The sequence below is a fragment of the Grus americana genome, chromosome 7 (assembly GCF_028858705.1).
Source record: "Grus americana isolate bGruAme1 chromosome 7, bGruAme1.mat, whole genome shotgun sequence".
NCBI lineage: Eukaryota > Metazoa > Chordata > Aves > Gruiformes > Gruidae > Grus > Grus americana.
The window spans coordinates 24,438,911-24,466,287 of NC_072858.1; the positions used below are offsets into that span (position 1 = coordinate 24,438,911).

The 27,377-nt window shown below is 39.1% G+C and overlaps 1 protein-coding gene and 1 long non-coding RNA gene across 5 annotated transcripts in view; one reads left to right on the plus strand and one right to left on the minus strand.

The window, feature by feature from the left end:
• The window catches only part of LOC129208967 (uncharacterized), a 118,888-nt gene that overhangs the window by 58,855 nt on the left and 32,656 nt on the right, over positions 1-27,377 (minus strand). Inside the window, exon 3 of the long non-coding RNA XR_008577935.1 lies at positions 14,827-14,919. This is a non-coding gene — a long non-coding RNA (uncharacterized LOC129208967). The remainder of the gene's footprint in view (positions 1-14,826; positions 14,920-27,377) is intronic.
• Positions 1,022-14,028, plus strand: PLAU (plasminogen activator, urokinase). Of its 4 annotated transcripts, XR_008577933.1 has the most exons (13): positions 1,022-1,114; positions 2,458-2,569; positions 3,629-3,683; positions 3,855-3,959; positions 4,495-4,660; positions 4,988-5,073; positions 5,179-5,368; positions 5,990-6,144; positions 7,272-7,412; positions 7,960-8,108; positions 12,475-12,618; positions 13,326-13,476; positions 13,553-14,028. XR_008577933.1 is itself a non-coding variant. In XM_054832561.1 (12 exons), exons 2-11 carry the CDS (start codon positions 2,495-2,497, stop codon positions 12,571-12,573), a joined length of 1,221 nt encoding a protein of 406 aa, XP_054688536.1. In that variant the 5' UTR covers positions 1,022-1,114; positions 2,458-2,494; the 3' UTR covers positions 12,574-12,618; positions 13,326-14,028. The 4 variants fall into 4 exon arrangements, 2 of the variants coding, with proteins under 2 accessions (XP_054688536.1, XP_054688535.1); XR_008577934.1 differs by having other exon boundaries at positions 12,475-12,628; positions 13,326-14,028; XM_054832561.1 differs by having other exon boundaries at positions 13,326-14,028.

Here is a 27,377-nt window from a genome sequence, read left to right on the forward strand (position 1 = left end):
TATACAGGCTATGGAGACTTGCCTCAGCTTAGTCGCCTGCACTACCTGAAGCGAAATGCTATGAATATACCCACAAATACTACGTGCTGGTTTGCTGTTTTTCACTGCATTGTTACAACGTCACAGCATAACGTTTGGCTGGGCTAGAAAAGACTATCTGTTTTGCTGGGCCTGCATTCTTAGATGTCTGCCAGGTCACATCTCCATCCACATCTTATGAAACGACCCCACTGCGAATATTTCTTTGGAAGACAGAAATTATGGGAAAACCATGACCAATTTCTCAGGAGCAGAAGATTGCTTAGGGGTCAGGGAACTGTAAGTAGCTTTGGAGAAGGTGACTTTAGTCACTGCTGTGAGCCCTGTGTCCTAATAGATTCTAGCTGGCATAAGGAATGCACCCTGCTCGCCTCAAATGTCCTGTGTTTTGGCTGGAGGCAGCTCTCTGAAAACACATTCAGTGCCTCAAGCACACATTCTGGCCCAATACCCCCTCCCAGCGGGCTGTGTTTAACCCACAACCGAATCAATTTAATCCTCTATTAATTACTAAATCATTTGTGTTTCTCTCATTATGGGTAGCACCATATGAATTAAATACACCATGCTTGTTCATATCTCTAGGCGTGTTTCAACACAAGTCATTATTCTCATAGCTGTCACTCACATTTCTCTTTTGTTTTTTTTTTTTTTTAAATGCCCCTAAGAAATTGCTGCCTGTGGCGGGGAAGCCAAGGAGCCCCTTACAGAAACCCAACTCCGAATGCAGTTTGCTCGCCCTGAACGTACTCCCCCCACCCCCCGAAACTAAAAAGCAGCGTTTAAAATTTCCCCCTTGAGTCACTCCAGCAGCTTTTGTTTGCAGCAGGCAAGCACCGAGGCGTTTGCGGGTCGGGAAGTGGGGGGGAAGGAGGGGCGGAGGGGGAGAGGCGGGCACGGACCCGGACCCGGGACCCGCCCGGGGCGGTAACGGCGGCGGCCCCGCCCCGGACCGGCTTTTATAGCGCCCGCCCTGCGCTGCGCCGCCAGCAGCTGCCGCTCCGAGCCTGCCATCCTTCCCGGCACCGGGCCCGGCACTGACCCTGACCGCGCCGCTCCTCGGGCTCCTGCGCTGGTAAGTGCCATGCCTTACAAACCGACGTAGGGTTTACGGGCAAAAATACCAGCCAGAAGTCGGACAGGATTAAGTGTTTGCTCTTTAAATTGAAAAATAAAAATCTCGTGTGATGCAGTCTTTCAGCAGTGGGGAAGAGCTGTTCTACATGCTACAGTATATCATAATTTTCACAAGAAATCAGTAGTACTGCTATTTGTGATGCTAAGGTTGGGCCTGAGATACTAATTATGGTAACAAATGACAAATTACTTGCATGACTGCCAAATGTGCTCAAAAATAATTATCTTGATATGAATAATGCTTAAGGAAAAATCTATCTGCTGAATCTGAGAAGTGTGTATGTTGAAGTACCTGAGGTGTGATTTGCTTTCTTGCATTATGAAACCTGCTCACAAGTAAAGGATGTATCTACATTAACATTTTGGTCTGGATTGTGTCAGATTTTTTTTCCAAATGAATCCAGAGATCATCTCTGTTCCCCATGTTTTGGCTCACACTGAATGGCTTTAGAGTACTTGCACTATGTTTCTTCTGAATAAAACTGAACTGGAAGATGTGCTTCAGTGTATGCCAGCAGGCATTCAGTCTGCAGGACCAAACTAGAGCTAGTCCAGTGTAGAAACATTTGAAGCAGATACAGTGTGGAGCAGGGCTTCAGCACCAGCTCAGTTCTGCATACTTTCTCCTACTGCACTGATTGCTGATGTAAATATAACTAAGATTCCTATGGAATCTTTCAAAAAATCAAGTTTTCCAGTTTTCTAGAACTGAGGATGCTTTAAAAAAATAATCCCATGACTTGCACTGCAATTAGAAATAAAAATGATATTGGCACATTCTAGCTCTCTTCCCCCTGTTGCTTTTACAGGCTAGTTTTTTAACAGTTACTCTTGGAAAGATTGCTATACATGCTTGGCTACAAAATCCAGCTGTATATAAGAAATCAAGACGGAATATGTTCTAAGCCTCTCTAATAGTGTGTATAAGTGAGGTAACATCAAGACTAGACTTGCAAGAGTTTGTAGGGGTCAGAGGCAGCAACTAAATACATCTGCCAATTTCTGTGTTAGTCCACTGCAGAAACTGAGTATGGATTTTTCTGATTTTCCTTTCTCTGCTTCATTTAAACTCTAAAAAACTTGGTTGTATTGCTAAATGTATAAAAAAAGCTTCAAACAACAACCTCTAATTTAATTTATGGAAACAATAAGCAGATATTCCACAGCCAGTCAATACTTAATTCTTCTATCAATTGTTGTGATTCACTCTGAAGACAACAGAAACAAGAAAGCTGACACTGCAAGCTGCGATGTGACACTAAGTTCCTCTTTTATTTTCAGAATCAAAATAATACGGAGAGAAGAGGAACAAAGTGAGATGTTAACTAACAACATGAAGTTACTAATCTTCCTCACAGTAACTCTGGGCACACTTGTCACGGGACTAGATTCTGTAAGTTTTGAAATAAATAGTGGGGGGGTTGACTTGGAACCACTTCTATTCTGATTATACTTCTGCTTTTGACTTGAATTCTCCTTTTTGCTGCCTTTGCATGTACATATTAAGTCTGCTGCACATATACCCCCAACAAATAGGGTTTTGAACCCTTTGGTTTTTCTTCTGATTCTGCTACCATTCCAATAGTGAAGACATCATGCAATAAGCAAGAACTGTAGCTTTTTCTATTTTTCTCTTAATGTATTTTAGACCTGGATACTGAGTACCAAGAGCTCACTGGTCTTTCATGGAGGTGCATACTGGGCTTAAACTAAATTTCTACCTTCCCTACTTGAAAGTGTGATGCTAAAAAAGGAGCAATAGATGAATTTGAATATTTCTAACTATCAACTTATGACAGGTGATATGTAGAGCCATTCACCAGCATTATGGAATTATATTGTTACCATCACTTGGTTTAGCTCAGGCAAGCCCACCTGACCTCTGGGAAAAGTATACTAAAAGCCTAATCTTATTTAATTCCATGGAGAAAGAAATATTTCTGCAAAGCAGAGGCAGGACCTGAAGTACAGGGCAAGAATCTAATGTATAAATCTACTGGCTTTTCTTCCATAGCACAAATGAGGCACCAAGGTCACCAAAATGACAGAGGCAGCTGGAGAATATAGCACCTTTGCTGCACTGCTTGGTGGCTGAGAGGTGGAAAGGGAGAAGTTCCTTTCCCTGTTTTAGGGAGACTGAGCATTGACAGCTGCTTAGGTCCTTACAGCAGAGAGAACTGCTATCTTGACCTGATGCAGTGAACCAGACTGGTAGGGTTTTCCTGGGTCTTTTTGTGTGGTGAGTGGTTTTTCTTCTCCGTTCTGCTTTTGCTCAAGTAGAGTTCTACTTCTCAATCACATCCAGATTCCACAGAGCAGGTTCAGCTGGTAACTTAATGCAAAAAACTGAACTGTTGAAGGTATGCAGTAAAGAAGAGAGCTTAGGCATGTAAAAGATAATCAAACCACATGAAAGAAACTGTTCTTTAAAACCTTTTTTCTTTTTCTTTAGGTTTATGGCAAGAAGCATTACCAGCTGCTATATAAACACAGATCAGATCACAAGGGTAAATATCTGCCTGTTCCACTTGAACCTAAAAACTTATTAACCTGCAATTACATCTTGATATAAGAAGGAAGACTCTTAATGATACTTAAACATCTAAAACTTAGTTTGCAACTACATTTCATTCATTCAAATGTTTTGCCTCTAATTAGTGATGTCTTTTTACTTGCAGAATGCCATTGTTTGAATGGAGGAACCTGCATTACCTATTACCTCTTCAGCAGAATTAATCGTTGCATATGCCCAGAAGGGTACACTGGGATTCACTGTGAACTAGGTAGAGTATCTTCCTTAATACTAAATAGATTGAAAAGACCTAAAAAGATAAGCAAATCATGACTATGAAATGCCACGTGAAAGTATTATCCATAAACAAATGACTGGATATCCTTTAGTGCTTTATACTAACAGGCTGAGTGAGGAGAAACAGCTAAATATTGGTGCAAAATCAGGATCTCTAGTGAGGCAGGGACAAAAAATGTAATGTTGCCTATCTCTTCACAAATATTTTGGGGGGGGTGTGTGTGAGCTTGTTTGGGAGTATTCAGAAGCAGAAGAACTGATTATATTGTAAAGTACACTGAAACTATTAAAGAAGCAATAGGCATGCTTTAAAGCATAAGATACTTGATGCTCAAAATTCATATAGAACAAATTTAATAGAATATGTAATCAGTCCAGATCTTTGCATTATCTGTTTCCAAGTGATATGCATGAACTTTTTTCTTATTAGAAGGATCCATACAGATTATTTCTGTCTCAGCAGCATGTTGTTGTTTATAATTGTTCTAACAAAATACTTATTTTCTCAGACTCTGACAGTGTATGCTATACTAAGAATGGGGAGGACTACAGAGGAATGGCAACAGAAGATGCATGTCTGCCATGGGACCTTCCCTCAGTAATCAGAAGGGGTCATTACCATGCTCACTTGAGAAATGCTTTGCAGCTTGGACTGGGCAAACACAGCTACTGCAGGTAAGAAAAGCATCTTTCTGGGATGATTTCTATTGTCACATCCCCATAAGTGCCTTCAGTGACAGTACATTTAAAAACCCACAAACAAAACCCACTATAATATTAGAGATTAATTTTGACTAAAAATATTTGGAATGTGACTCTTTGAAGCGTATAGAGTTCCCAGTACTAAAGCTGATTGTACTGCAAAATTCCAAGTAAGCACCAGTAATAGTCAGTTGTTAGTTTTCTCTGGCATATCTTGCAACAGTCACTTTTGGCCTTTTCAAGACAGAATTCTAAGATACTTTAAGTCTTTATGAGAAGAACACTTCCTTTATCTTCTAGAAACCCAAATGGAAGAAGCAGGCCCTGGTGTTACATTAAAAAGGGATTCACCATTCAAGAAATGCCCTGCAACATAGAGAAGTGTGGTAAGTAACATTAGTTTTAAGACAACTGGTTTCTGTTGCTTTTTTAATAGCACAAGGTTGGTGCTTAGTTGTAAGAACATCTGAACAAAATTTCTCCTTTCATAGGGCATGCATGTGGTCAAAGGAGCATCAGCAAGTACTTCAAGATTGTTGGTGGAAGCCAGGCAGAAGTTGAGTCTCAGCCTTGGATAGCTGGCATCTTCCAAAACATAAGGGGCACAGACCATTTTCTGTGTGGTGGCAGCCTCATTGACCCTTGCTGGGTACTTACAGCAGCACACTGTTTTAATACTCCGTAAGTTTACAGTTCTGCATCCTTCCTATTTACCTCTGATTTCTTTGTGGGATGATCACTGAGCAACCCTTCAAAATGTACTGTAGTAAGGATGTTCTTTCAGCAAAACAAGAGGAACAGCCATAAACATTAAGCATCTGGGAGTCTAAGTCTAGCAGAATGAGCTACAAGCTGCAAACACTGGATTATGCAATTTAAACATTTTTTAGCCTAAACTGGAACCAGGTTTCATTTTACCTCAGCTGTTCCCCAAACTTAAAGGTTGTACTGAAAGGTGATGAGCTGTTGAGCACTAAATTCATGGATGTCTTTTGGGGTTTTTTTCCCCCTGTGGAAAGCTGATCCCCCTGGCATCCTGCAGGGGATTCTCATTGCCAATGCTTGGCATTAGTAGCGGCTAGCTAGGTGTGCATTTCAAAATGCCTGAACATATATCTTAATCCCTTCAAATGGAAAACTGAAATGCTTTCTTTTAGAATACTGGATCAACTTTCAAAGCTGACTAAATTTTGCTTTTTCTTGTCAGCATTAAAGTAAACATGACACAGAACTGGGATTTGATCTAAACTGTTGACCTCACTCTCAAACTGGTAGTCTTCATGAATATCTTTATTCTCTCAGGTCAAAAAAACCACAAAACAAATCCATCTACAAAGTCTTCCTTGGAAAGTCTATACTGAATGTTACTGATGATAAGGAACAAGTATTCATGGTTGATGACATCATCTCTCACCCTGACTTTACAGATGACACAGGTGGCAATGAGAACGATATTGGTAAGAGTCATCTTAATATGAACCTCTAAAACATTGAGGATAGCTGAAGGCTACATAATAGTGGCATACATCTCTTAAAAGAAGTAGAACCAGAGGTGAGATGAAGGGGAACAAGAACTAGGTGCTTCTGAGAACTAGGCCTGTGCTAAGAGAGATTCTTTTCCACTTGTGTAAATCTGGTGCATGGCATGTGTCAGATGCATTACCTGGCACACAGTCAACTATAGGCCTGTCTTATCTCTGGACCTGTACAAGGCATGGCTTTTCCATAAGTGCTGGTGGCAAGCATCCTGTTTCTACCATCTTCCCAACTGGAGGGGCTGCCTGTCAGCAGAAACACATGCACACCAGGTCTAGCTATTCAGAATGGGGCAGGATGGTCCTATACACATGCAGTATGGCTGCTCTGACTTGAGCACAGTAGGCCCAGAACTCTGTGGGGTGGAGATGACATTGTTACAGAGATCACACTGTGTGTATAGTACACGATGAAAAAATGCATGCACAGTAAGCTTCATCATATAGTAGGGGAATGCTATATCAGGTACCACATTAGCTGAAGGTTATTCTGAATTAATCAGCCTTTCATAAGTCTCTCTGGCTTTCACAAGCCTATCCCTAAACCAACAAAGTTAGAGATCGTTTTTGCAACTTGCACAGAGCAGACTTGACACTTAAAACTCTACCACCCATTCCAAATTCCTGCTGCTAAGGAAAAAGACTCAGAATAGCTTCACAAGCCCTTCTAGTGAGAATTACAGTATAAACTTGCCCCCTCTTCAGCAGGGCAGTGGGTGCCACCCTTTACAGCCAGGTAGGAAGTTGAGGTTTGAAAACACCTGAAGATACATTTGCAGAGAAATCTTGCCTGAGCTATCACCCCCTATCCTTCCAGGAATGAAGTTCAAGTTGGAATGTTTGATTTTCATGCTGGGAAATTAATTTTGTTAATACTAAATAATGACCCAGTGTCATTCCAAAAGTAATGAGAAGAACCATATGTAACCAGAACTGAATGTAATTGCAACTATTCCCATTAATTCTACATGATACTCCTATTCTCAGAACTTGAGAGGGGAAAACTTGCTTTACAAATCTAACTGTATCTTCTCTTGCTTGTTTCTTAGCTTTGATAAGGATAAGAACACCCTCTGGACAGTGTGCAGTAGAATCCAAATATGTCAGAACAGTCTGCTTGCCAGAGAAGAACCTTTATTTACAAGACAATACCCGGTGTGAAATATCTGGCTATGGCAAACAAGATTTTTGTGAGTGAATGACTTTTCTTTCCAAGGTTGTACTTGCGCAATGTGGTAACTGGATGGTTTTTATACCATGATCTGCAAAGGATTAAAAAAGATTCCCTTCTATTTTATGTACTCCATGTGCATCTCAAAGATGATCTTTGATATCATCTAGTTGTCCATGGCATCTCCTGTCTGATGCTTCTCACTTGTCAACCATACAAAGTAAACCAAGATGTAAAACACAGCAATTTTTTTTTTCATTCCTGATGTGAGGAGTAGAAAAAACTAAAGCTGTGCTGGAGGAATAACAAAGGATTGTATTTGTGTGGAACTTCCTTCAAAAACTATCAAACTCTCTCTCTAAAACCCAAGCTTTATAGTTTGCATTTGGAACACTTATTTCTAGCTTATGCAGATTGGTTTAATTTTACTGTTAATGAATAAGTTTTAAAGAGAAAAATAAGAGCCTCAAATCAAACTAGAATAGTTCTTTTATGTGCTGAAAGTGTGTATTAGAGTTTTTGGGTTTGTCTTGGATGACTAAAATAATTAAATCTTTTGTTTGCAGATGACATTTACTATGCTCAAAGACTGATGTCAGCCACTGTAAACTTAATATCACAGACAAAATGCAAACGTGACTACTACGATGATATCAGAGTTACTGACAACATGGTCTGTGCTGGAGATCCCATATGGGAGACTGATGCATGCAAGGTAAAACTGGTTTGTTTTGTCTTCTAAATGAGTTTAAATGCATGTACACTATATGAATTATCTGGTGGCATCTTGTAATTCTACTAGTTAGAAAAGTCTGTCTTTAGGTAGCAGGAGTTCTGTACATCCAGTGGAGTTGACCTGTAGTGTGGCCAAAAAATGGAAGGAGGTTGAGACCTAGAGTTAGGTGTTACCCCAGTCCAGACCCTCTTCTGGAGGAGCAAGAAGTGCAGTATCTTAGCCATTGTTATTCCTCAAGGCCTTATTTACAATCTGTTCAAGCAATGGCTGGTAGATATGCATCAGAGGAATACAGCAACTATTTCAATCTCAGCTTGCGCTTAAAGTTAACTATAGATCTGCAAAGGGATACAGGGTAAACTACTGGGGGGCACCAAGCCCCTCTGCAGATTCCTCAACTAGATTTTTCTTCCCTGCACCCTCACTGGGCAGAGTTGCCATATAAGCCACTAAAAAGAACAACTGTTGTCCTTGGGTAAAAGTACCTTATAAACAAGGAGACAATTGATTCTGTGAGGAAAATTTGGTGTGTTGGCTGTGGCTTTGACCTTACATCACTAGCCTAATATCTGTGATTATAAACTTAAGATGAAGTGTTGTGTGCAAGGTAACTATATTCTCTGTGCTCTGCTAGGGGGAACTAGAGAACCTCATAGACTATGTTCAAGTCACAGCAAATGCTGAGCCTTCTGTTCCATCTTTGCAGTGTTCTCAAAAATAAAAAAATTAGCTCATAGATATTACTAGCTTGTTTCGCTCTAGAAAAACAATCACAGGCCTTCTGTTATAGAGGCTCAATCTGCAGAAAATGGCCTAATATGTTCTTTTTCTATTGTCAGGGAGATTCCGGTGGCCCCATGGTGTGTGAGCACAATGGCAGGATGACGCTTTATGGGATTGTCAGCTGGGGTGATGGCTGTGCAAAAAAGAACAAGCCTGGTGTTTACACCAGAGTTACTCAATACCTTAACTGGATTGACTCCAATATGAATGCAGTAATTGCCAAGAGTCGTTTTCTCCCTGAACCAAAGTGACCTTTTTTCTACACCTGGACTCAAATGAACAGGACTAAGCCTATACTGATGCTAGGACACTAAAGTCCTGAATGTCATAAGGGGCTTTCCTTTTAAAGGCTCATGTGGTCTGCCACTCACATCGGTGTTCCTGAGGCAGAGAGATGGCTGATACATATCTTACTACTCTGAATTACCTGAAAACCACTCCATGGGAAGCTAAAATATTTAACATTTAAATGAGTATTCCCATGCATGATACTATGCATATCAAGTTATCAGTCCATTTTATTTATGAACCAGCATTTGGTCTGGAAGTCTTGGTAAAGTTCTAACTTACACTCAGGCCATATATAAAGTGAATACTTGAGTTACAATCTCCTCTCATCACACTGAACAATGCTAAGACTCCTATTGTGGAAACCTAACCTGTTAAGACAGAGGTGATTGGGCTTTGCATCAGAAGGAGAAAGAAACAGTATTGGCATTATTATCACTAATGCTTGAAGGACCAAAGTCTACTTAGACTGGGGCACCACTACATATACAGGGTTCACTACTATAGACCCAACATTTAGCAAAATCTTAAGGATGGCACCTGTAGCTGTGTCAGCATTATGAACTCTTAATGTATTCCACTTAAGAACTGTGCTGTAAGAAGGCAAATTGTAAACTTCACTGGACTTCTAGGTTGCATCTGAAGGTGTCTGAGTTCCCCTGAAAAGCCTGATAATGCAACCTCTCTCCATGTACCTATGCACCTAGGAGAGGATTTAAGGACTCAGTACCCTTTGAATGCTGCAGATGTCAAAAGTCAGAACTTTATTTCCATTAATTTAACTGATAGTATATGGAAACTACTACTTTTTTTCCCAAGACTTATGCTGGTTTTATTTTTAAACTTGTTTTTGTTTTATAAACTTGAATTATTTGTATGAGGGCTGGAACCTCAAGCTTTATTTAATAATTTTTACTGTTTAATTTATTGTTTGTATTATGGATGTTAAAAAATCATTAAACACCCTATTATTCTTATGTGTCTGTTCCCCTTCTCTTGAAAAGGGAAGGGTATGACTCAAAACTGCTGTTATTAAGTTCTAATCTGAATTATGAAGTCCCTTGGTAAAACACAAGTGTTTGAATTCTGTTTACTAAAGCATTTCATATGAACTACTTGGGGCTAGAGTGCTAGAAAAATGTGTGCACTAGCAAGCCACAGAGCATGAGATGAACAGTACTGCTGAGGAGCTGACATCCATGCTGCAGGTGCTTCAGGACTCCTATCCAGCCCTGTGGAACAGCCCTTCTCAGGTGGTTGCAGAACACTAGTGAACTTGTAAAGTAAAACATCCCCTTAGGCTTCACCTTACAGGAAGACAGTTCTCATGCTCCAGAACTGCTTTGCAATAAGACCCAAATCACTTGAGGGGGGGAATCAAGAGAGTAGTTTTGGAAGATCACTCATTACCTTTACTAAAATGTTGCTGAACATGGAAGAATGCAATGTAGTAATATCATAGAAAGGTGCTAAAGGGAAAGCAATAGTTTCAGTTTTCCTCAGTACTTCTTTGTGGTCACTAATTTTCAAAGAGGAGTATTTGAAGGTGACTCTAGTACTGCTAAACAAAATCTTAGATAGAAATTATATCTGAACAGCAACATTCATTTATATTTCAGTTTATTTTTCAAAAAAGAACTCAATGTAAGTCCTTGATAAAGACATTATTTTGTTTAGGCAGACAAAAAAAAGCAGAAAATATTCTCAAGGTCTTTTCTTTAGAATGGTTAAGGGAAGATCACAGTGAGATCCTAGCATCACTTCAACATTCTAAAGAGCATGTGCTGTCTGCTTTGACTGGAGATGCTGCTATAAACAGTGTTTATAGCAAATTTAGAGAAGAGTTTGCATTATAGCATCAAGATGCCAAATATTGTAATTGTGAAAGTAAAAGGCGTGCACATATAATAATATCCTGTCAAGTATTAAATGACTTCCTACACTGAAATGGCCATCATGGAACAAATTAGCAGCCTAATTAGCAGGCTAATTTCTGAAGTTAGCAGTCCTATCCATCCTAACCAAATAACACAGTGACCCAGCAAGACTCCAGTAGCTACCAGTCAAAAAATCTCAGACTAGCAATTTGGCTTACCTGTTTTTAAAAAAGTTAGTACCCAAAAATTTGTTAGGTATTCATCTCTTCTCACAAATGCAGAATTTGGGGTCAAATTGCAAGACTGCTAGTAAAATTTAACTGATTTTTGTAGATCAGACCATATTAATGTTTATTTTCTCATTATAGATAATTTAAGAATTCAGAAAAAAAATTCAAACATGTATGTGCAATCATTCCTCGTGGAGTGCTCATACAAACCTTTTGGTCCCAGTCACTAGCTGCTTAATGATGAATGACTACAGATTTCAGAAACATTTTTTAAAAGTCTCGAGCAAGAAATTTGTTGTGGCCTACAAGCAGTGCTCTGACTACAAATGAGCAGAACTGGTTCTTTTTAAAGACAGTCCACTTTTTGGTCAAGTGAGGTTTTTTTTTTCATGATATACACACCAAAGAATGTAAAAAAACCTCCAAAGAGAAAAAAATTTCTTTTTCCATTTTTCAAATCAAAAAGAGATGAGCTACATAAATTCAACTCATTGTTAGACTGGTTGATGTCTTCATAGCAAGGCAACTGTGAACTCTGAGTTGCTCAGGAACAGATTCAACTATAGCAATCTTTTAAAAAATCAAGGGAAAATGCATAAACTAAATTCTTTCCAAAAAGCACACTGGTATCTGTTAGAAGCATGCTACATCTTGTAGCTTATTGTAGTCTGGGTACATGAACCTTGCACATTGGTGATGGCATGATAGGAACAAGAACCTTAATGAAGTTAAGTTGTTCTTTAGATTCAAGACTGAAGCAGGTAATAACTGGACTATTTCCAGCTCTGCTATTGTTAAGTCACATGTCATCTACTTCCATTTCCCTTCTATAAAATGGGTGGGACAGTACTTCCTTTCTCCTAGAGATCTGCCTGGGTATGATTTGTCAGGAGGTGGGAGAGTTGACAACTGTGTGAACGTACTGTGAGTAACATGCTGACAGCTGTGTCTCGTACAGGGACAGCAAGCACTACTTAAACATGAAATGATTACCAACAATACTGGATTGCAAACTGTTTGGCAATACAATTTGTGGTTGGGATCTGCAAACAGAAATGTATTAGTAGAGGTTACCACTGTATAGGGTAGAGTTATTCAGTAAAAGTGTGCTGTTTGTGGACTGCTGATTAAAGTTTGTGCAGGGAGTTAAAATTGCACTGTTTCTAGATGACAAGTTGGAGATCTCCTGCGAGAGATTGTGAGACTGGAGACTGTGCAAGAAGAGAAGGAAGGCACCACTTCACTGCTTTTCTACACAGTAACTAACAGGATAGCCTGACCAGTCTTGGCAGAGGATACTTTGGGCACAAAGTAAGCAATGGTAAATAGTAATATAGACAAAAATATACTATGTTTTAATCATGTCTTTTAGGATGCTACAGCTTTCTCACTTCAGTATTTCTTTCATTTAAACATTTATCAAAGTACTAAAGTCAACAGATTTCCAACATGTGGAGAATATAAGTATCTTCAGGGCGATTCCATATTATTATCATTGTAATAAACAGCACATTCGTCATCGACTTCTATGGGCTTTTTCTATGAATAAAGTCAGTACAATTTAAATTTCAACTTATTGCCATCATTATGAATATAAATAAGAATGAAAAAGGAGTGATAAACAAAATTTGCATTTATGTCTCTCTCATTTTGAAATTTAGGAAGCTGTGGAGAAAGTATGAATAAAGAGAGTATTGAGAGTAGAGGAAATTTAGATGCTGTTTTGGGTATGCAATCTTATTTGTGCTTTACTTTATGTTAGATAAACTGCCCCAACAAAAATGAAATCTTTAAACAAACATACAGTGTTCATACATCTCTGCTTTGCTGCTATAATACTTCATACAGTCTCTTTCAATGTTCTCTGCATGACTTTGGCCCCACAACTACGATATCATCTGGCTGGCTAGTTATCAGAGCCTGGGAAAAAGAAGGGCAGAAGATGAGAGCACTGTTTTGCAAAACTTTCTCTTCCTGCAACAGAACTCACAGGAAACATTTTCTTTCCCTCCTTACAGAGAGTGAGCAGAGGACAATCCAGGTTGTGGTGCTGGTGAGGAGGAAGAGAAGCAGCCTAGAGAACTGTGTGTGGAGCTTGGCAAACACCATTGCAGAATGACAACAGAAATACTAGAGAGGGAATGTTTTTTTGAAGATATTAGATATCTGGTGGGTACTACCATACATACAAGACAAATTCTGATATCATAAATCTGCTCTTAAGCATATCTTCCCTTAATTTCAGATACGTGGCAGGCAACAGAAAGTAGAATGGGAGTCCAACAAGCATTTAGAAACAGCTGAGAGATGGGCATCAGCCAAAGAGAAGAGATCACACTCTCAGAAGCCGTAGGACCATAACTAGTATGAACTCAAGACTCTACTTATCTTCAATACTTCCAGAGAAGAAACTTATTAAGCAATGAGGATAAAGCAGTATCTGATGCATCCAGAGTGCAGAAGCTAGTTTAACCTATCAGCTCCTAAAAGGAAGTGATAAATTCTGAATGGACAGACTACCTTACCTTATATAGCTGAAGCTTTCTTGATGGAAGTGAAACTAAAATGTGACTCAAAACACCTAAAAATAAAATCTGTTTTAAATAAACTAAGTTATTGTGAAACATGACATATAGTCACCCATTTGTTGCATATGTTACACCACTTCCATGTGGAATTGTATATGTGGGAGGATTTTGTTTGTGCATATTGAAACCTGAACTAATAAAGAGCAATATGACTACTTGGTCACCAAGCCTTTATCTCACTTTGACACTTAACTGGAGCACTTGCTTTGGGGCAAATGAAAACAGAGCTTATCCATGAAAAGAGAATCAAACCCTTCTGCATTCATCAAACTTGTAATCTGAAGTTTCAGACCTCTACCTCAAGCCAAAATAAAAAAAGTGACATACTTGAAACAATGCATACTCATTAATGAACAAATCTGGGTTCAAACTTGGTCTGGCATAGCCCTTCCACATCCATCACACCCCATGCAATAATACAAATGGGCAATCTGAGCAGAATTTGGGTTGTGGTGTTTAACCGTTTGGCAAGTGAAAGAAGTGGAACTTCAAGAAGTGAAAATGTAAGAAATTTATGGAACAAATGCTACATACTTCATGAACAGTAAAATGGGATGTAGATCCACAAGTCAAGCGTGAATACATATGCAGACCCACGTGAGCAGTATGCTCGATTCCCGTGTCCTGCTTCATAGCTACAGCCAACTAGTTGACTCATTTAGATTTAGGCTGCATCCGTCTGGTAGGATACACTGATGATATTTGAAGCTGAGAAGGACTGCAAGTATACCAGCATCCAAACAGAATTCGGAGGGAACTTAGCAAACCAGAGTTACCAGAAATGAACAAGCTAATAAAGACAAACAGGAATACTCAAACACACAGATGTAGATGAGTGACAACTGGTATTAAAGCAGATCCAGAAGGCATAGCAGACCATGAGCTGGATTTAAGTCAACAGTATTGAGTAAAAAAATGTAAACATACTGACACTTGCACCAGAGCACAGTTGGCAGGCACTCAGCTGTGTCTTGTTTCGAGCATCATACTTCTTGATGAGAACACAACAAAGATGATCAATGGCCTAGAACATGACAAGGAGAAAAGACTGAAAATATTTGGTTTATTTTATCCAGAGAAGCAAAATCTACAAAGGACTTTTTCTTCAAAGAGGAAAAGGCTGCTGCAGAGGAGGAAACAAACCGTCCTCCGTGTCTACGGAAGACAGGATGAGAAGCAATAAGCCTGGTTGCAGGAAGGGAAACTGAAACAAAGCATTATGAAATTACTCTACTGGTAAGAGTAGTGAAGCACAACAATAAATGGCATCGAGTGGCATTGAACCTCCTCCACTGGAATTTTTCAGAACAATTTAGACAGAGATAAACCAGTTGTTTTGGGCTCTTGCAATGAAACTGGAAGAGATTTTGAGAAATCATCTAATCTCAGCTTCCCTGTTTTATTATGAAACAAATGAACACGCTCAGTGACTGAGATGACTACATGAAAATACAGACACCACAGGAAAGTTTGGAAATAGTATTACACAATTTAACTGTCTTTTTTAAAAGTGGCTTTAAAAAATGGGTCCTATGAGAGAAAATGGTCTGGATTTGTAAATTAACAATTAAAGGCAAACCTCTTAATTGTAGACTAATAACTATAAAAAGTTTTGAGCAAACATTTCAGTGATTCTTAACAAAATAATATTCCAGATGGAACTAGAATCAAATTAATTGCTTCCATATCCCACTGGGCAAAATATTTTCAATGAATAACATGTGCAACTGGCAAGAGAGTAAAATTATTATCCCCCACTGCATAGTGGAAATGTTATTTCTCTACTGAATAACTGGAAAGTGTTTTGTATGTAATGCTATGACTTGACATCATATGCATTAATTACCTCAGTATATTTTAAGCTGGAGGCCTTTGGGTGTGATAAAACCTTCCAAAACCCAGTATTATCAGAAGAAGGTGATCACGAAAGAAGCTGAAAATCACAGACAACCAATAGACATTGCCACTCACGGCCTTATGCATTTTAGGATCTGACGCCTGTTTGGTGACAGTAAAATTCCAGAAAACCAGATGGACACATTTACAAATAAAAACCATCCACAGATAGTTTCATCATTTATTAGAAATGACGCAAAGTATCTCTGCTAGTCACAGCTCAGATGTTCTAAATTCAGTATATTCATAACTTCAGCAGCAGTAATTAAGAATCACTGCTTACTAATTCTTCCCTAATTTTTTTTGTGTCGTGGCACAAAACTTTAGCCCAAGTCAAAACAAAACATCCCCAAGTGACATAAATCAGAACATCACTACAGCTGTTGAAATTGCAGCTGTTCCATGAAGATCACATCATGTACTGGGCATTAGTACAGCACATCAGCACCCATGATAAAAAAATCTTCACTATTGTTCCAACTCCTTCATCTTCAAATGCACCTGCAAAGTCTGACATACTGCACATTGGTGTGGTTGGATAACTTTTTTATTTTTAAACATGCTTACATGCTATAAAAATAGCAACCCCAGCCACATCAGAGAAATTTATCATATTCTGTAGCTGGAACCAAGCTATGGCAGTATTTTTAGACAGACAACTCGACTCAGCCTTAAAACTACATCAAAGGGACTTTTAGAACATTTAGGGGGGAAATTATATAGGCTACTAGTTTTGCTCTAAAATTTTTGGAACAATTTTTGTTTTTACAGTCATATTCTAGTCTTAAATTACACATATGTCCTCCTGAAGTGTAAAAGCAATCACATGGACAGAAAAAATACTGACTGTTCAGAGGCAACAGAGCCATCAAACATATAAGCTGACTAATGGTGGGAAGGACATAAAGAGACAGAGGATTCCAGCCTCCCAAGGATGCTAGCTTATGAGTGCTTTGAATTGCAAAGCTTAAAAATAAAGTTTCTCACCTGACTGTGATCTATGTCAGCAGTCTTGTAACCCAGTAAACTTGCAATAATAACAAAAAGTTTTATTATTAATTGCAGCATTGAAAACAGCAGGAGGCAGCACTTTAAAGACCTCTCAGGAACTAGTTACAGTATCTCACTGAAAATGTACCAGACTAAAGTGCCAGCCTATACGTACGTATGCTGGCATTTATGCTGACAGACTTTATGTCAGGATAAGAAAAGGGAAAAGTATACAGGTATAATGAAATTTTATAGTTTTCACTACATTGGTTTTACAGTTTTGACTACATTGGTTTAAGTTTATCATCTTTCCATGTTTGACAATTTTATAGCTACAAAGACTGTGTGGTAACGAGGTCTGAATTTCACAACTACATGAGCTTTTCTACTACATTTTTTCCTACCAATCATTTGTGACAAAGGCTGAAGTTTTTACATATATAGATTTTTTATATATATATATATATGGCGTATTTCACCAACCTAACATCAAAGGATCCTGCAAATCTCCAGCATTTGAGCTTCATCAGCCTGTGATATACCTGCTGGTATATCCTAGTTTCTGTAGAGACAATCAAGATCAGATGCTATTTAATTATTGTTTTTTCATGGTCTGGATATCTGTTACACTTGTCCAGCCACTACAACTAGAATTACAGTCTGTGGGCTCTTTGAATGGCAAAGGGCCCTTCTGTATGAACTTTCTTACTTAGAAGGTTACCAGTACCCCAGCCATGTTCTTGGTATCACTGCACAGGAGCCAATGGCTCATTTTTTCATACTAACAAAACCACTGCCAAACAGAACTCTTAGTTTTGGATTTTTAGTTACAGAATCCTGCTATGAAAACAAAGATGCAGCAACAGATTCAGCAACAGAAATGAAATTTAAAAGTCCTCAGATCAAAGATATGGGTAATCAGATCAATTTGGAGGTTTGTGAGCTATCAGAAAAAGACTGTTTTAAAGGGAAAATGTAAATATAGCACTGAGGAAAGCCCCCATCCTCCAAAAGACACCTTTATTACTGAATGATCTACAAGAGCAATTGAATTCTTATTTCCAGATGTAGTCCTACTTGTTGGGGCCAACTTCATCTCTTATTTTACAGGAAACAATCTCACACCTACAAAGCTCCCAGCAGATTGGGCAGCTTCCCTGCCTTCAAATGCCACTATTCTCTACTAAAACTTCTATGAAGACTTAAAGAAAAAGTAATTTTGTCTTTCCTTGATTGGCCTACATACACTCAAACTTTGATGGGTGGCACTTGCTTTTGTTCAAATCTATTTTGAAGTTACGTGCCTGCAATGGATAACCCAGCCTCTGAGGAGCGAGCATCTCGTTTCCTCTCATGGGGCCCAATGCACAGAACTGCCACGAGATGGGGCAGGAGCCTCAGAAAAGGAGATGCTACCACTCGCAGCCAACGCACAGGCAATTTACTGCGCCGATGCACGTTAATCACACTGAAGTGGTTTTAGTTATACCGTAACCTTTGCTTCCCTTCCACCTCAGTACTGATGAAAAGGTGAGCAAGGGATAAACAGTAGGTACTCAGCCGTTTACGCACATAGCACCGCACTTCTTACTGTGACCCTGCCAAGCAAGACTGTGATTCCTCATTGACATTTATAATCTTGCATTTTCCTGACTTGTCTAGATTTCAGGCAACGCTAGCACACTTCACGGCAAGAGAAGAGCCAGCATGCTGCCCTTATGAGAATCCCTTGTCACAACAAAGCCTGCGTGAACAAAAAGAAATGGCCAGTTCTTTCATGTCATGCTCACAGGAAGGCAAGGGAACAGTGGGGAAAGTGTTTTAAGAAGAAATTGCAGAAGTGCAGTACAGTACATTACCGTTTTCCTCCAACAATGCATGAGTTCGACTAAAAAAACATAGGCAAAGATAAACCGGCACATAAATTACGAGCAAACACGACAATACTATATCCTACCTAAGAAGAGTAACAGTTATCATTGTTTTAAGTGGGAGCGATGACAGTGATCTTCCCCTGAGCCGCTCTAAAGCGCTAGATCATTAAAACGTGCCCGCCAGCCACTGCCACTTCAGAGCATTTGCTGGGAGCACCATCCACCGCCCCGCCACTGCGCGGCGGCGGCGGGTCCGCTGGGGGCTCCCGCGCTTCGCGGCGGCGGGGCCGGGGGTGGCGAGGCCGGGGGCGGTGGCGAAGGGAAGCCCCCGCTCGGGCGGGCCTGCGGGGACAGAGACGGGCAGCCCAGGCTAGCCGGGCGTGCGTGTTGCAATACAAAAATCACAGGGAGGGGAAGGTGCCTTTCCCCAGGGACACCCCAGACACCCGCAGTGATGCCAGGCTCTAAGCCCCCGCTTATGAAAATACTAGTTTTCATATTATTAAGAAGATAACCTCAGGCCGTGTGGCCGCGTCTACATAGGAGCAGCTCAGGCCTGAGAGCTGCTAAGTGTTACTGCTCCTCAGATGGAGACACTGGTGAGGGTGGAGGTGGCATCCCGAACATGGCACGGAGGCCTTCCTCACACTACCACTTGGCAGGGTTCTCCAGACCACTTCTGTTATGTGCTGCACACAAACATAGACAAGCACTTTGTTGTACCCAAGTTACAACAACATACTGCAATTTGCTTTGAATTGGTTTCATCCCTTGGCTTTTGGATGCTGAAATTTTTAACTTCAGGACTACACCCATGACATTTCTGTAGGTGCTTAGGGAACTCAGTCCTTGACTGCTTTTTGATAGTAATGCAGACACGCTCAGGTAATAGCCAAAAGTTTTGTTATAATTTATTTTTTGTGAGTTTTCACAGCTGACAAGTTCAGGCAGGGAAGTGAAGTACTGTCAAATGACTTTTTGACAATGCAATTCCATCAGAAGGTGTGTGAACGTTTTCAGAACACAACTAATTTTACACTGAATAATTAATGTAATCTACTCAGGCATCAGTGCATAGCTAAAAAGACAAAACTCACCAATTTGTTCAAGAAGTTGCCCATCCCGAAAGTAAAAATGGCCTTACAATACCAAAATAGGTGTAACACAAAGATTAACAGAACATCCAGCCAGACAGTATTTGCATATGTTTAACAAGTAAGTCTGCACACCCCTTGCTACAGGTGTCTGATCCATTGCCAAGATTATGAAGCATGTGACCCGAACATTAGGAATCCTTATCATTCTGTATCTGGGAAATATGAAGATGTTTGAACACCTGTGACTAGAAGACACATATTGTAAGGTCAAGAAACTTTTTTCAGACTCTAGTTTATCAAATGTATATAAAGAATTTTTCAAATTCTCTTATTTCTCAGTAAGAGAAATGTGAAATATATGGCAAAGATAAAAAAATCCTAGTTCATCATTCCATTAAAGAGCACTTTAAAGATTATTTTCTCCCTGACATTCCAACAGAACTCAATATTGCTTGGAGAAGCAAATGCTACTTTTCCAGATCAAAACTGAACACTTATTTAATCTCATTCTGCAGATGTCAAACAAACATGACATCAGTCAGAATGCCTAAGATATTCTGCATTTCTCTGAAATTACCTACCCCTATTAGAAACTGGTTTTGTAACACTTAAATAGGTTTGTTACATACTCTATTAGGCTATTACAAGAGCACAGCACACAAAAATTACCCAGTTTCTAGGTTACTATTGATCTTCATTACGGATCACTTTTACATTCTAAAATTATGCCAAATCACTCATTCCTTTTATAGTAATCTCTGCCACAACTATATGATATAGTATGTTTTGAAAGCAAATGAGATAAAGCTGTGGCAGTTAGAAATGAATCAGAAGTTAAGGGAGGAGGTAGATAATTTTCATAATCTTCAGTAATTTTCAAAATTATTTCTAGAATTGCTATCTTTCATAAAAATTGATGGTTCAGATGCCAAGGATAAGTAAGTAGATTTTGGGGGTTTTTTTGCTTAAAGGATAAATTCTGACTGAAAATGTTCAGACAATTTAGTATAGAATAAATTTTTCTAAAGCATTCAGTTACAAATTAAGTGAGAGGTAACAGTCAAGTAATTAATTTTGTCAACAAGATGCATTTGACCTATTAACATATGCTACATAAACTCAAGATGACATTACACAGGAAAAATCTCTTTCATGCAAAAGATGGGGATTAAGTAGCTGTCATTTCCAGGCCCTGCTGGAGAATGAAGTTTAACGAAGAAGCTCCTACTGGTACCGCACAGGCTGTATTCTGTGTGGCAGCCTTCCAGCATCAGTGGGAAGGTTATTAAAGCCGCAGCAATGGGTGATATTTAACATGTATCACTGGGGCACTGGACAGGGTCCAGAGAACTTGCATCTTCTAGTACACGTACGAAAACAGAATTCTGCACCTTAGTGCAAACACGCACTTGTTGGCTCCCATAAATTAATTAATCTATCAGCAAGTGTCGTTCACCATGGATAACTCCTGATTTTCCAGCTCTCTGTGATCAAAGCTTATTGCGCCTTTCATAGCACTTACATAGCTGACAATCTTCTTCAGATCTTTTGCAAGACAGTGCAGATCCATCACTATTCAGCTATCAAACATTCAGCTCTCAAACATCAGTATCAGGCGGTCAGTCTAAGAGTAGTTACAGACACTGCAGGAGCCAGGGGTGTATCTCCTGTAGTCTTTGGATGTACTCCTGCCCTCTTCAGCATGGAACCTACTCTAACCCGTGTGTCTCCTTCCTGCTTCTGTGTTTGTCCATCTCTAAAAGTAGGTTTAACAGTTGCAGCATTTCACTATTCACTGGATAAATATTTCTATCTTTACACATAAAAGGCACATCATGCAAATATATATAGAAAAGATTTCCTTACTATAAGAAAGTGCAGAATTCCATTAGAAGAAAAGGTACTACGTGCCATGAAGAGAAGATTTTTTTAAAAAATCTGGTTCTTCACGGTCTTTTATCAGAAAAACCCCAACTATCTTCTTTTTATAATCCTTTCTCAAGTAATCAGAAAATTGTAACAACTAATTTCTTTCCCATGCTGTGAATGTATGTTGATAAAAACATCATCTTGCTGGAAAAGAAACAACTCAGTTCAGGGTTTTTTATTTGTATAAAGACTCAATAAATGAACAAACCCAACATTAATAAAAGTAAAGCCAGCCTTAAAAGCATTAGTCAATTTGTCTCAGGTCTTAAATTTGAATTTCCAGTCATCGTTTTCTAAGAATCATTTCTTTGGTCAATAAGGAATTTCGTGAGCTCCTGTAATCACTCGTAAAAGCTGTTGTTGCCACCAGCTAAAAGACAGGTAAGTGCAGCTAAACTGCAGGTGAGCAAACAGCCTTCAAGCAGAAAGGCAAATGTCTATTGCTTATTTAGCATACAGTTCAAATGTGTCCACACAGCACTGTCTGGCATACAGTCCAAGAAGTAAAGAAATTAAATGGAAATGCTATCACACCCCCACCAGACCAGAGATACTGAAATCACTTTGTAAAATAACTGGACAGACAATATAAGAAAAAGGATGGGGGGGCTCAGAGGCAGCAAATTAGGCTAGAGCTACACTTTGGCATAAACCTTTCAAGAACGCGTGCAACTTTTGCTCTGCCAATGAGCTGTGAAACTGCAATGTGCTCCAGATAGCCTCTTTCATAGGCAGGACGTGATACGCAAACCTGGATTTCTGACCAAGACTTACAGAGAAGCTCTTTAATTTATGGCTGTTGTAGATATTTTTTTAAGTGTAGGAAGGAATCCATAATCTATGGACGTTTCTTTTCTTTTCCTGAAGCTCTGCGGAGGTAGGGTATAAAGTGAGGGTGACGTTCCAAAAATTTCATTAGGACCTCTGAATGGTTGGGTAGCTGGAGAATGTTGGGACCCTACTTCTAAAGCAAGTGTAGACTAGCACAAAACTGCTAGATCTAATACTATATTTCAGTATTCACAAGTCAGACTGTCTTGGTTAGCTAAGGAAGAAAATGTTTTTAGGGACAGAAATTAATATCTCAAGCTATGAAGCTAACCATGGTTGAATATTCACAATGCACAGGTCCAGTTCACTAAAGATCAAAATGTATTTATTGAAGAAGTTTTTACATATGCAACAAAAAATAAAATCAGTATGTTCACAGCTTAGTAAGAGAAAAAGTGGTGATTTTTTGTCATATTTTACTTTTTTATGCAAATTATTCTCACTGTTCCAATAATGTGTAGACCTATGTGTAAACCAACTATTTACTACCCTATAGGACATTTTCAGATTAGATCCATAAACAATATAACTACATCAGTTAAAAAAGCACATTTGCATTTTGTCCTGAAACATGTCACAGCTTTATTTTAGCTGTTGTAAAAGGGTTAAATTCTGCTAAAGAGGAAAGCAGTACTTCAGCAAATGAACCCGATTTTCTCTCCTAACTATACAAACTGTTGCATATATTTTCCCCTCTAGCAATCTCATTTTCATTGTTTCACCTACCACCCTGAATAGTAATTTGGCTTTGAATAATTCCCCTCATCATAATGCAGATGTCAACACCAAACGATACAGGCACAAGCTACAGTATATGCAGCAGCTCTGGTTTAAAATGCAGAGTCTTGTAGGCAAGGTCAGTGGACCATATGTTTTTTATTTTTCAGCTGTCTCCAACAGATTGAAAATTCCATAGGCTACAGAGTCTTGAATAATTTAGAATGCTGTTTGGAATGCTCCTTAGCTAGCAAAATATATAAAAAGGGGGAAAAATTACTTCATTTTACTTTGCTGGATAGATTTGATCCCTAAATAGTACTGTTGTCCTAGGGAGCAGAGGCTAAGAACATAAAACATGCCAGTTCAGAAGAACATGTTGATTCATTATATTAATGAGACTGAAGAGCAATTTCATCATTGAACTAGCGGCAGGGCTATTTCTCTGCCTCTGTGACAGGAGAGGAATAAAACTAAGCTGTAGGACTTGCTCGACTACTTGGAACTGACAAAACTCAGGTAGGTGTAGAATAGATTAGCCTGCAATTGCTTTAACAGCACAGTGGTGGGGAATCAAGCATCATAGCAGTTGTTAGTTGGAAAGGAATGGCTAAACATATTTATTGAAATGCATTGATGATTTAAGTTAAATATTTTAAAAATGTAAGTTAAATGTTTAAAAAAATCTATTATTTATAGACCTCTCTTGAGTAAAAGAGCATGTACCCAGTAAGGGAGTAAGTCAAGGTCAGATTTCTCATTATGCATCTTTTTCCATCTCCTCTGTGTGTATCTTCCCTCAGCTGGAGCCAAATTCAGAAATGGTATTTATGTTTCACATCATTTTTCAAACAGCTGTTTTACCAAAAATATAATACATGCCAATGAGTCCCACATTAAAAAAAAAAAAAATCCTCTGCAAATCCTTTTTGTCTAGGTTATGTTCTAATGAATAAAACTTCAAATTTTTTGTCAGGATCAAGCCCAACTATTCAGCCCTGCCCTCCTCAGTGCCAGCAGCTCCCATTGAATCTCACACACACCAAGTACTTGTTCCAGAGGCAGAATCTGGCAACTTCCTCTTATCCTGTAGTCCAGATCGTCATGAAATAGAAATATAGCTTGGTGAGATCAAATGCTTGCAAAGACAGCTCTCGGTCAAGACACTGAAGACACTACAAAATGCACAAATATGAACCTCTTATGCAGTTTATACTTTGCAAACTTTTGCAAGTCATAATTTCAAAACTAGGCTGCAGCTCCTGCAAGAGGCTGAGAAGGAACTGAACTGCTGTAGCAATAGTGCTCTTTCTCTTCAGAGCCCCTCTGGGGCTTTCCTCACTTAGACCTGTCAAATCTCATTGCTCTGAGCGTAGACTTGCTCAATTAGACCTCAGCTTATGCACTTTCCCACTTCTGCCACAGAGTCTGCATTTCCTGCATTTGCAGTGCCAAGATTTTCCTCTAGCTCTTTGCTGTGCCTTGTTCATGGGGTTTCAGAAGGAGCAGACGTGGCAGCAAAGCACGTTTTCTGGGCAGCTGCCTAGCAGCTCTGCACTTTCCCACAAACATGTGAATCCATGACACAACCTTGCGCATGCCAGATGCACAACCTTCTCCCTCATCAGCTAGAGTCCCATGAGTCAGCATCAATATCTGTTAAAAGGTGCATGCTCCGAGCATCAACTGAGTGAGCAAAGGGAATATAATTGAACAGATATCTCCATGTCTAAGTAGATAGTGCTTGCACTCAAGTGAAGCCTAGCAGAAGCAAACAGCCAACACTGCCAGCTTCACATGGACTGGTAACTAGTCACCAAATTCGCTGCAACTTTCCCCTGCTCCAAGTGGCGAATGGAGCTGAATCACTGACTGAGGAAGGAATGCCTGCGGTCCCAGCCTTCCTTCTGAAAGTGTTGTGCACTGAGAGTGGAAGCCCTGTGCACTGTGTAAAAGCCAGACAACTTGTCTCCTCTCTTTCTCAAAGCCATGATGGAAGTGAAGGACTACATTTTGTGTAGGTTCTTGGTTTTGGTAGCAACTCCCATTTCAAGGCATAGTGGAAGAGTATTCAGTAAGAACTAATCATGCTTACAAAATCACATCCTCTAATGACTGTAATTAGACAACTTAAGTATTAACTATTTGCATTACACTTTCATGCTTTTAGTAGTTTTATTTCATTTTGTGACACATTCCTAAGACTAATGAAAATACAAAATAAAAAAAGCTGAAAACCATAAACTCAAGGAAGCCACATTAATTTATGCATCTGTCTGGTAAGCACTGTTATTCTTTCTTGACAGTACTTAGCAGAAGATAAGTTATTTTCTATGACTCAAACCACTTCCTTGTTTCGTTAGCACTTATTAATTAAATGACATGTGAAAAACCATCAAAGCATAACTTCTATTAAATGGGGAATTTATTATCAGCAGCATAGCCTAAAATTGATGCCTTAATTGAATTTGCTGCAAAAGCTGCACTACCAAGCCAGGTGAACAACATTGCAACATCATGTATTCTGTACCTAGGTGGTTGCTTGTAAGTTCAGAAGGATAATAAGCTTAGTGGTGTACGAAGACATAAAACTCTCTATGCATTTAGACTAATCTAAACAGGTAGTTACAAAACAAAGGAAATGGGCATAGACATAAGTCTCCATTTGGAATCTGTAATGGCAGTTAATGCATTAAAAAATGGCATATTGGTTGTGAAGACAGACGTTCAAATAAAAACATTCTGACACTCCCAGTTAGCCGTTATCAATATTTTTTTAAATTAAGAAACAAGTTAAAAGGTATATAAACCAAAAGGAATGAGGAATTAGATTTCATGAGTGGCCATTCCCCACAAGCCTTTAGTACACTGCTTGATGACTAGTTGCAAATACCAACAATCAAAGCAACCTCCCACTGTGAAAGCTATCTTCAACTCTTCCTTTGGCTGACATTGATCTTGGTGGAATTAGAAGGACAATAACGACAGGGTTGAGAAATGCCTATGATGCAAGTCTTCATGCTTACAGAACAGGTAAGTGTTGATGTTGGAAGATGATTTGCAGCAAATATGTGGGGTTTTTTTCTATTATCTGTGTACAAAGAGACCAAAGGGTGCTTCTACATCCCTGATACTGACAAATAAAACCACAGAGTGCTTCCTAAGGCAACTTTATCCTGTTGTCACCAAGCCACTAAATGCTTATTATCATACTGGGAAAGATCATGGCACAGCAATTAAATCAACTGCAGTTATGTTTCACAGCTGGGGCTGGTGTGTCAAGTACAGAAAATAACTTTAAAATTAGCTCCCCATTTCACTTATCATTCTCTGGATGCAAAGATATGAAGCTTGAACCTTCAATGATCTTGTCTTCCTTCACCTCAGCATCTCTCTCATGGTCACAGATAAGTCTTGGTTTAAAACAAGCAGCCTACTCAACAAGAGTCCTGTACTGCAGAACAAGCTAAATAGCTTTCTCTGAGTTTCCAGCACCAAAGGAAGCACCAATGGTATTTAACAGTGTTAGAAATAATACCATTCATCCTAAAGTGATATAACAAAAGCTATGAGAACTTGTAATGACAATTGGTGTTTTGCTCAAAGCCCAGAGTCAAGGGATTTAAGCTTTCATTTACAGGAAAAATTGTATCCCTCATGGTTGCAGAGAAAAAAGTAAAGTCATGACTCAGATGTTTTCTTAAAGGAAACAAAGAAATGAAAAAAATCCTATGAATGGCAAAGAAAAGCCCATGATTTTACAGGATGGGGAAGGGGAGGGGAGAGGAGGAATACAGAAGTCCGCACAATATTAATATACACGAACTCTGTATAACTCTATTTGTGATGTAATGTTTTTAAAGATCATCCACAGGGAAGCGTAAGCAAACAGAAGACAAATCTGAGTGGTTATAATGTTGCCAACATTTGCATTTCACTTTCTCATGCTGCACTACAATAACAAGAACACAGAACTTGACCAGCATATTTTAATTCTGTCCTGCAGAATCTTTCAAGCTCCCCAAATTAGTGTTATTTTCCCTTTGCAATGAAAGCAGGCGAAGCCTTTCAATACTTTTGTAATAACTCAAGGGTTCAGGACATCTGATACAAGTCCCTGCTCTAATATTTGAATATGAATTATGGGT

Bases quoted from the DNA above. Each gene is read 5' to 3' on its own strand.
- PLAU (XM_054832560.1), top strand. From the start codon at position 2,495: ATGTTAACTAACAACATGAAGTTACTAATCTTCCTCACAGTAACTCTG. The intron at 4,661-4,987 runs GTAAGAAAAGCA...TTTATCTTCTAG, and splicing joins GGCAAACACAGCTACTGCAG to AAACCCAAATGGAAGAAGCA. The intron at 7,413-7,959 runs GTGAGTGAATGA...TTTTGTTTGCAG, and splicing joins CTATGGCAAACAAGATTTTT to ATGACATTTACTATGCTCAA.